This window comes from Tupaia chinensis, unplaced genomic scaffold, assembly GCF_000334495.1.
Source record: "Tupaia chinensis unplaced genomic scaffold, TupChi_1.0 Scaffold000688_1, whole genome shotgun sequence".
NCBI lineage: Eukaryota > Metazoa > Chordata > Mammalia > Scandentia > Tupaiidae > Tupaia > Tupaia belangeri.
In genome coordinates, this window is record NW_006160211.1 from 1,701,303 (window position 1) to 1,710,663 (window position 9,361).

The 9,361-nt window shown below is 38.3% G+C and overlaps 2 protein-coding genes across 10 annotated transcripts in view; one reads left to right on the forward strand and one right to left on the reverse strand.

Moving 5' to 3' along the window:
* Positions 1-9,361, forward strand: part of ATL1 (atlastin GTPase 1) — an 86,878-nt gene that overhangs the window by 74,849 nt on the left and 2,668 nt on the right. For 7 of the 8 annotated variants that reach the window (XM_006160521.2, XM_006160522.3, XM_014592425.2 and 4 more), the window contains 5 exons: positions 1,612-1,739; positions 3,178-3,234; positions 4,632-4,703; positions 6,234-6,665; positions 7,851-7,865. In XM_006160521.2, coding sequence (XP_006160583.1) covers positions 1,612-1,739; positions 3,178-3,234; positions 4,632-4,703; positions 6,234-6,665; positions 7,851-7,865 — 704 coding nt within the window. The remainder of the gene's footprint in view (positions 1-1,611; positions 1,740-3,177; positions 3,235-4,631; positions 4,704-6,233; positions 6,666-7,850; positions 7,866-9,361) is intronic. The other variant, XM_006160520.2, reaches the window with a different exon arrangement.
* The window catches only part of SAV1 (salvador family WW domain containing protein 1), a 35,716-nt gene continuing 26,997 nt past the window's right edge, over positions 643-9,361 (reverse strand). The window contains exons 5-6 of one of the 2 annotated variants that reach the window (XM_027776621.1): positions 1,712-1,803; positions 643-1,171 (exon numbers count right to left, since the gene is read on the reverse strand). In XM_027776621.1, the coding sequence (XP_027632422.1) occupies positions 1,755-1,803 (49 nt within the window). In that variant the 3' untranslated portion in view covers positions 643-1,171; positions 1,712-1,754. The remainder of the gene's footprint in view (positions 1,172-1,711; positions 1,804-9,361) is intronic. The other variant, XM_006160518.2, reaches the window with a different exon arrangement.

Consider the following 9,361-nt stretch of genomic DNA (forward strand, 5'->3'; position numbering starts at 1 on the left):
CCAAAAAAAAAAAAAAGAAAAAAGAAAAAAATCAATATATAATACAAAATTATCACTGAACATTGAGGTAAGGCAAAGAGCAAAATAAATCTGAGCAAAGTCCTGTATTTGTACCCATAAGCCATGATAGTCACTAGAATTTCAAAGAGCTGCAGAAAACACAACAAAGTAAGTGTGAAGGGTCTCCAGCATCATGCTCGTGCATGCTACGAAGCAGCAAGTGAAGGAGACACATTCTAATGTAAACTGGTATTTCAGTGCTCATTGGGGCTATAATGACAAGGAATTTCAGGTTTGAGGTTTGAGTCTTCATCCTGAAGACCTTAAAATTACCAGTTTTCAAAGCCTGAAAACTCAGAGGCTGTTGAAATCCAAATTTTAAAAATTATAGGCAGTTACTGCATTTACTTAGTAACCAAGGCACTGGATGTATCTTGACTTTAATACACAGGTATCTTCCCGTCCATTTAAAATAATGATTTGGGACCAGCAGTTAGCATAACGGCTATGTCAATGGACTTCCATGTAATCGACCGTGGTTTGAGTACCAGACCCGGTGGCTTAAACTCATGCCAAGGCGCGTGTGTGTGCGTGCCCAAGATCCCGAGAGGAGAATGGAGGAGAAGGGATTGTGGCGTGGCCATCCTCCCTGGGGGGGGGGGATGTTGGGTTGATTTCTTGCTTTCTGTCTCTGTCTCTGTCTTTCTGGTGAGCATGTGCACCCTATAGCAAAAACCTCTACAAAAAAAATGATTTAAGGAAAATCAAAAGATTCTTCTAAAGATTGTCTTCTTCCTCTGAAGAAATCACAAGACTTCTCTGAAGATTCATTTTCTGTGTTGCTTTGTTAAGCCCATTATGCCGAGCTCGAACTTACCAGTATAACATGGGCCGTGTGAAATCAATGCTACCAGGCAGTGACAGGTAAACAATCCAGACCCCTTGGATCTGCTGTGGGCCTTGGTGCTTTTTCTTGCCGTGTCTTTGTGTCACTGAGTTCCACCACTAGAGGCAGCAGCAGCAGCATCTTTTTGAATTCTGGAGGCCCAGTGATCCCAGTTTACCCAGTTCTGCCTACTTCTTATAAGGCGGGCACATTCAATGCAGAGCAGTTTGGGGATGGACTTTCTGGAAGGAATGTGTAAACATGTGGCTTTTTCCCCATGTAGAGCTGATAAATACAAAACCAGAAAAAGACATCATACTACACAGAATGGTTATACAAACCGGTTGTAAATGTACGTAGAACATTTAATATCAAGAAAGCTATTTTATAGGTGGAAGGCAAGATAGCAATGTATTAGGTTGTTGTGAAAAAGCACGAGGCATTTTTCTATGTTTTTGTATGCAAAAATGCATCCTGACTTTCCTGATAACCCAACAACTGGAGCAGCGATGAGAGAGACCAGTACTGGAAGTCTGGGCTAGGAGAATCGTTCACCCAGAGAAAAGCAGGCTTCGGGGATTGTTTAAATGACGGGAAAGTGAGTTACAGCAGTAACACGGGGTGGGTGGGTGGGGTGGGGGTGTGTGTCAAAGGATGTTTTATTTTATGACACTGAGGAATGGATAGAATTTTAAAAGTAATGACGGATTTGCTTTTACTTGTAGAAATAGATGATGAGTTCATCAAAAACTTGAAAATACTGATTCCTTGGCTACTTAGTCCCGAGAGCCTAGATATTAAAGAGATCAATGGGAATAAAATCACCTGCCGAGGCCTGGTGGAGTACTTCAAGGTATCACTCTCATTTCTAGAGCACTTGTGAGTACTTAGGTCTGACATGTATTGGAATGTAGTTCCTACAAACAAAAATAGCAGACTCTGTAATATGGGAACAAAGGTATAAGGAATCTACAAGAAGGATTTTAAAAATTATGAAACTGCACAGAGAAACTTGCTTTCTGAAATTATTTTTTGAGGAACTTATAGGCAACTTTACTGTTGCTTTTTATCTTGAGGGGAATATATTTTGAAATACGAATGTATCTGAGAGTTGGAAAAGTCTTTTTTTTAGGGGAGGATGATTCAAAGTTGGTCCATGATTTATAATTAATTTCCTAATTAATAACCTTCATCTGAGGATATTCCCAAAAGGTCCATACCTTGCTACTTAAGAACATTCTTCCACATTTCCTGCTCTTTGCACCAAGGACCCGTTTTAAGTGGAATTACTTTACATTTGCATTTACCTGTTTATCTCAAGTAGCACCAAGTATTTTTTTTTTACCAACCACCTATACAGTGAAAAATTTCAGTTACCAACATTTGATTTGCAGATAGATGCTCCAAGGACTAAGATATCAATTTTAAATTCATATTTTGTCATTAAAATATTATGATATACCTCCTGTGTGATGTACTTCCATTACTCTTAATAATAAATAATACATTGGGTTGTCAAAAAAGTCATGATGTATTTTTTCTATGTAAAAATGTGTCATGACTTTTCCAATAACCCAGTATTACCTACAATTAGAATTTTCCTCTCTGTGTAACACCATGGAGGAGCTTACAACTTACTCTTACACAAATGGTCCACAAAGCTTATGACACCAGCAGGGCACAGATTACCGGGGGTAACCATGGATCTGAGAGAGATTTTTAAAAATTTATTCATAGAGAGATTTTTGCTATAGGGCACGTGCACTCTCCAGAAAGACAGAGCAAGACAGAGACAGACAGCACCTCCCCAAGGGATGGCCACACCATTATCCCTTCTCCATTCTCTTGGGATCTTGGGCACACACACACACACATATGCACCCAGCAAGAGTTTTAAGTCACCGGGTCTGGGATTTGAACCATGGTTGACTACACGGGAGTCTAGTAACATAACCATTACTCCATCTGCTGGTCCCTGGAACCTGAGAGAGTTTTAAAGGCGATGCCTCTGCACGAGCCTTTAAAGAGGGTGGGATTAGCAGGTAGAGATGTGTGAAAGAGCATGTCAGGAAAGGAAAGAAGAGGAACTGAGAAGGAAGGAAACTAAAAGATGAGAAAGAGGTAACACTTACAAATTCCTAGAAAAAATAAGGAAACTAAAAGATGAGAAAGAGGTAACACAAATTCTAAGAAAAAAATTTTTTTGAAATGTCAAAACCTTAGAATACATTTTAACAGAATTAGAGGAATAGTAACTGGGATTGCTTGACTATGAGTCTTTTTCTTTTTAGGCTTATATAAAGATCTATCAAGGTGAAGAATTACCACATCCCAAATCCATGTTACAGGTATTTATTAATCAAGGGTTTTTTTTTTAAAGAATTATTTATTTTATTATTATTTTAAAAATTCAACCAGAGAGAAAGGGAAAGTGAAAAAGCAAGCTGCCAGGTCCAGAACTCAAACCATAGTAGGCCATATGGAAGTCCAGTGCCTTAATAAGCACCACGCCACCTGCTGGCCCTATCAAGTCTTCAGCCTAGCCACATGGTACAAATGAGAGGCACCTACCACATGCTGGCTGAGCACCCATGAGAGGCCTGAATTTGGCTTCCAGCTCAACCTAAAACAGGCCAGCACGGTGGCACGCACCTGTGGTCCTGGCTGACCGAGAGGATGGGGCAGGATGGATCTCACAACATTCAAACAAAACAAGACAAAACCATACTGGTCACTAAAGCTAAGCTTTCCTTCTTGTTTGTATTCATAATAGGTGCCAATCTGGCTGTCAGAAATTACCAAATAAAAATATTGGACTGAATGAATTATTGGGAGATTTGCCTGTTAACTTTATCCATTTGTGGGTGCATTTAAGCATTTTTCACACACATTTATAGAACCCTTTATACATCGAGATAGATACACTTTGTACCAAAGGATTTTCATTCTCTTTGTACTTTATTTAGGAAACTAACTCATGTTGTGACGTGTAACAATAAGTAGAAAGGCAAGTCCAAGTTTTCAACAAGTGGCCTCCACAATTAAACATCAAAGGGGAGAAAGTAATTTTCCTTACCTGTTTTAAACACCTAAGCTCATAAGGTTCCTTTGTGTTATCGGTAATACATTGTCCTATCAGCAGCAGTCCTTAAACTTACAAATGTTAGCATATATAAAGTTCTATATATTATTTCCCATGCACTTGGGTTTATAGTAATTTCTAAGAGGCTTAGAAATATTTTTTGAAAGGAAATATCTTTCAAATCAAAATTCATTTTGAAATTATGGTTTATTGAGTAAATATCTGTTTTATGCTTTTGAAAAAAATTTTTTTAAAGATTTTTGCCATAGGGAGTGAGTGTTGGCCAGAGACAAAGAGAGACAGTGAGAGGGAAAATGAGAAATCACCTCCCACAGGGGGGATGGCCATACCATAGTCCCTTTTCCATTATCCTCCTGGGATTTGGGGCATGCACATACACCTGCTTGGTGTTGAGTTTCAAGCTGCCAGGTCCAGGACTCAAACTGTGGTCAGCCACCACCACCTTTCCACCTGCTGGCCCCATATGCTTTTGAAAATTTATTAATTGGAAAAATGTAGTGGCGATGTTTCAAGTTTCACAGTATTTGATGATGTGGGTTTCTTGAGCATTTCTTGCATGTGATGCTCTGAAATGTGAACTGCCTGTGGGAGTTTAATAAATATGAACTCCATTTTACATCATATTTTGTACTTCGTCCAAAGGCCACAGCAGAAGCTAACAATTTAGCAGCCGTGGCGACTGCCAAGGACACGTACAACAAAAAAATGGAAGAGGTAAGAATTAGTATAACTTTAAGTAATGTTTTAAGTAAAATCAGTATCTTTTTTATTGAATTATTCTTTTTTTCTTCCATATCACACTGTTTACACATGAAAAGAAATGGCTTTGAGTTATTTTTCTCTCAGCCTATGTGGATCACACATCGACTTACTCCAGTCCTAAAATATTTTAAAAACATTATATATGTACAATTTAAAGATCTTAAGTGAATTGTCTCTATACCATCCCTATTTACATTTGGGGGGGGTCAGATCTTCCTATCATTTATAAGATCTGCCACCCTCTCTATTACACCTCCTTACATTCCATAATTCCATTATTTGTCTTAAAACCTAATAGTAAAAAGTAATCAAAACTTGAGGGCCAGTATTTCCTCTTTTTAACATTCTGAATTAAGATGGAGTTATTATTGTGTATATCTACTAATGTGATAGGTTTTTATTTTTCCCTGAAAAATGTTATGAAATCAAAATTACATCCAAAATGAACAGTCTTAGAATCATTTCAGTACAGCATATACGGAATGGTGTTTACAGGGTAAATGAGGGGCAATCAGAACAAGAGTACTCTAACTGCGGTCAAATCTCAACGCAAGTAGATGGCAAGATTAACCGAGATCTCCCTGTAACTTTTCAAAAAATTAGGTGTGGAAACAGATAGGGCTTATTAACTGTTGATGATGACATGTATAGTATTCTCCACTGGGTTGGTCTGCGAAGTATTCCATGATGGGCAAAGTATTTTTACAAGTAAAACGAGAAATAGCAATTGACTGTTTTAAAAAATAATTAGAATAATAAAAATAATGATTGGGGAAAACATAGAAAAGATATGGAATGTTGAAGTGGGGAGATTAATGCCTCTGTACTGACTAACATGCATGGCATTCCCTTTTGAAAAAACAATGTAATACACTGTAAAGTTATATGTAATCCAATGTAATATAAAGAAGATTATGATGATAAAAAAAAAAAATTAGAAGTGTGGTCCAAGAACATTTAATGTGCTCCCATTTAGTTTCTAGAAGAAAGTGCTCAATAGGTCCCATTCAAACAAAAATCAATGAAACTGCCAAAGAAACACATTTCACAATTTTACTTTGAGAATATTATAGCATTGATCATTGTCTGAAATTAAACTTAATTTGGTCAAAATCACTTCTGTGCTGTGAGGTGCCCTAGAGGAACGTGAATGTAAGTTTTCTTACATTTGGAATCATTCTGGAAAGGAACTCACTTTGCACTTGATGTTGTTATGCCTTTTCACCCTGTGGGTTTTTGAGGAATCATGGAAATTCTTTTCCATGTCAAAAATAATAAAATTTAATAATGACTTTATATGAGCCACTGTAAGAGGACCAGCATGTATTGCCATCTCACAGATCTGGGAGGCAAAAAAATAACGAACTGGCACATAGGCAAGCCCTCTCTAATTACTTGCTCCTATAAACTCACCTAGGTAGGTGGAAATGTTACTAATTTTACTCTGTATTGCATAATCAAATCCTTCTCTATCTGATACAGATTTGTGGTGGTGACAAACCATTTCTGGCCCCTAATGACCTGCAGACCAAACATCTGCAGCTTAAGGAAGAGTCTGTGAAGCTGTTCCGAGGCGTCAAGAAGATGGGTGGGGAAGAATTCAGCCGGCGTTACTTGCAGCAGTTGGAGAGTGAAATAGATGAACTTTACATCCAGTATATCAAGCACAATGATAGCAAAAACATATTCCATGCAGCTCGTACTCCAGCCACACTGTTTGTTGTCATCTTCATCACGTATGTGATTGCTGGTGTGACTGGATTCATCGGCTTGGACATCATAGCTAGCCTGTGCAACATGATCATGGGACTGACCCTCATCACCCTGTGCACCTGGGCGTACATCCGCTACTCCGGAGAATACCGGGAGCTGGGGGCTGTAATAGACCAGGTGGCTGCAGCTTTGTGGGACCAGGTAGGAAGACCTTACATGCTCTTCAACACAGTTCAGCATACATTTGAATGTCACCTAGGTACCAGGCACTGCATTAGATGGAGGGGACATATGGATAGGACTTGGGCTCTCGGTCTAAAAGCATTTTACAAGATGGCAAGACACAACTAACTGTAGCACGATAGATGAGGTCCTGCATGACTGTCATCCAGTTAACATTTTGATATTTTTTAAAAAATATATGGATTAAGTAGTATGTTTACTTTTCCTTACTCTAGAGAATGTTAAAGCTGTTCAAGAAGTATAAGAAAAGTTTTTGTTTAGCTGATTGTGATTCAATTATATGTTAACATTACCTCATTATTTAGAACCTATTATCTGATGAACATTGGATTGTTTTTAGGTATGAATCGTCATAAAACATATCACTATTTTTTTAGTATAAGTTCCTGAAAGCAATTATGGATTACTCCAGATTATCTCTATTTGAGGTAGACTTTCATACCTGGTCATAGTGTGAGTCAGTGGTCAACCTGTGGATAGATCAGTCAGCTGTCTTTTCTGGTCCAACTGGCCATGTCTCAAGAGGACAGGCCACCAGGACCCACTGTCCAAGTAACCAACCTGGGCAGTAGGAACAATTATAAATACGCTAAGAATAATAATTAACTCACCACCATTCTGGAAGTGTCCAGTTATCGCACAAAAATTTAGGGAAACTTAGTGAAGCTAAAGTTGTGATTCTTCATAAAATTTTGAATTTAAAAGTTTTGAATGTTTATGATCTGTAAATAGCTAAATTCTCCAGCATCAAGAGCACAATTGTACACAGTCTTTAAAATAGAATTACTAATGGATTTCACATGTGCCTTTGAAGAATCTATTGTAGTTGAGATAAACTAGTGGTTGCATGATGAGAAATGGAGATGAAAACTGAATTCTTTGAGCCCATCACTATCAAAAGCTAAAAAGGGACTATTTGAGGTAAATGTTTAAACCTGTCTAAGATAAGATGAAATCTAAGAAATACAGAATTAGGTCCTCCAAGTTTCTCATAGAAGACCACGTAAACTGAAAAATCTGCCTCGATATTTGTTCTTAAGTGCTCACATATTAATATTGTAAACAAAGTTGAATATCATAATGCTATTAATGAAGCAGGATATATACTTCTCTTTTCTCCTTTTTAAATTGCCTTTGCCACAGGGAAGTACAAATGAGGTAAGTTAAATTTTTTTAATTAAGAGCTACATATTTTAAACATGGTGTTTTTACTTTATAAACTGACTATCCATTAAAGGGCGTCTTAACGTTGATTAGAAAATCCTTGGTGACTAGTACTCTTATGATATTCTTCTATTTAAATTTTTGTGAGTTTTTAACATGTCTTTAAAATATTTTATTCCAGATATCACACATAATTTGATCTGCACAAAACCTAAGACGTGAATATTACACATGAACATTTGGTTTATTTCATGTGTAGAAAATTTCAAAATTCTTAAGCTGACATGGTGCAGTCTGCTCTACTGCAGAGTGAAGCAAGTACAGTTAGGAAGTATGAGGAAATTTAAGTACTGGCAAGTATTTAAATGCAGCTACTACTTTTAGAAGTTGTTCTTAACTTTGGCTTTTGAGTGACGGTTGTCATACCAATTTAACCAGGCCAATATGCATTCCAAATTTCTTGGCATACCTCAGACTTAACCTATAAATTAATGTTCATTTCTCCTATTGTATATGTGCAAAACCGTGTCTCTGAAGAAAGAATATGAACTTCTTCAAAGAAATCACCTGTTACATAAAGAAAAATGGTCTCTGGGACCAGCAGTTAGCGTAATGGCTATGCCACTGGGCTCCCATGTAGTCGAATGTGGTTCAAGTCCCGGACCCGGCGACTTAAACTCACACCGGGCACGTGTGCGTGCGTGCCCAAGATCCCAAGAGGAGAGTGGAGAAGGGATTGCAGTGTGGCCATCCCTCCTGAGGGGTGATTTCTCGCTTTCTATCTCTCTTTCTGGCGAGCACACGCGTCCTATAGTGAAAAACCTCTCAAAAAAAAAAAAAAAAAAAAAGATCTCTGTGGAGTTATTTAGGTTGTTACCTTCAGGAAGCAAAGCTAATCTTCAACAACTACAGAGAGCACATTCTTTCCTCAGTTCTACTGGGGCACATAACTGAGTTATGTCTTCTAATCGAATGATGCAAGTCAGTAAGAAGTTATTTAATGTAAAAGTCTGTAAGACAAGGAAGTAAAAAAATAATAAATTTCCACTTTATAAATCAAACTTTGCAAATCAAGAAAGAATCCAAACTTTTAAAAGAACTGGGATTAAATGAAATGTATCAGAGGCCCAGCCATGGTTGTGCAAAAACACCACCACTGCTCAGGAGGCTAGAAGCCACATTGGAGGCCTGGGTTCATACTCTAGGCCAACCTGAACATGGTGGGGTGGTTGCACATACCTGTAATCCTAGCCCTTGGGAGGGTGGGGCAGAATCCTAACATGAAGTGACCTTATCAAAAATACCTTTCTCTTGGGACCAGCAGTTAGCATAATGGCTATGTCGCTGGACTCCCACATAGTCGACCGTGGTTCGCATCCCGGACCCGGTGGCTTAAAACTCACGCCGGGTGCGTGTGCGTGCGTGCCCAAGATCCTGAGAGGAGTATGGAGAAGGGATTGCGGAGTGGCCATCCCCCCTGGGGGGGGGGG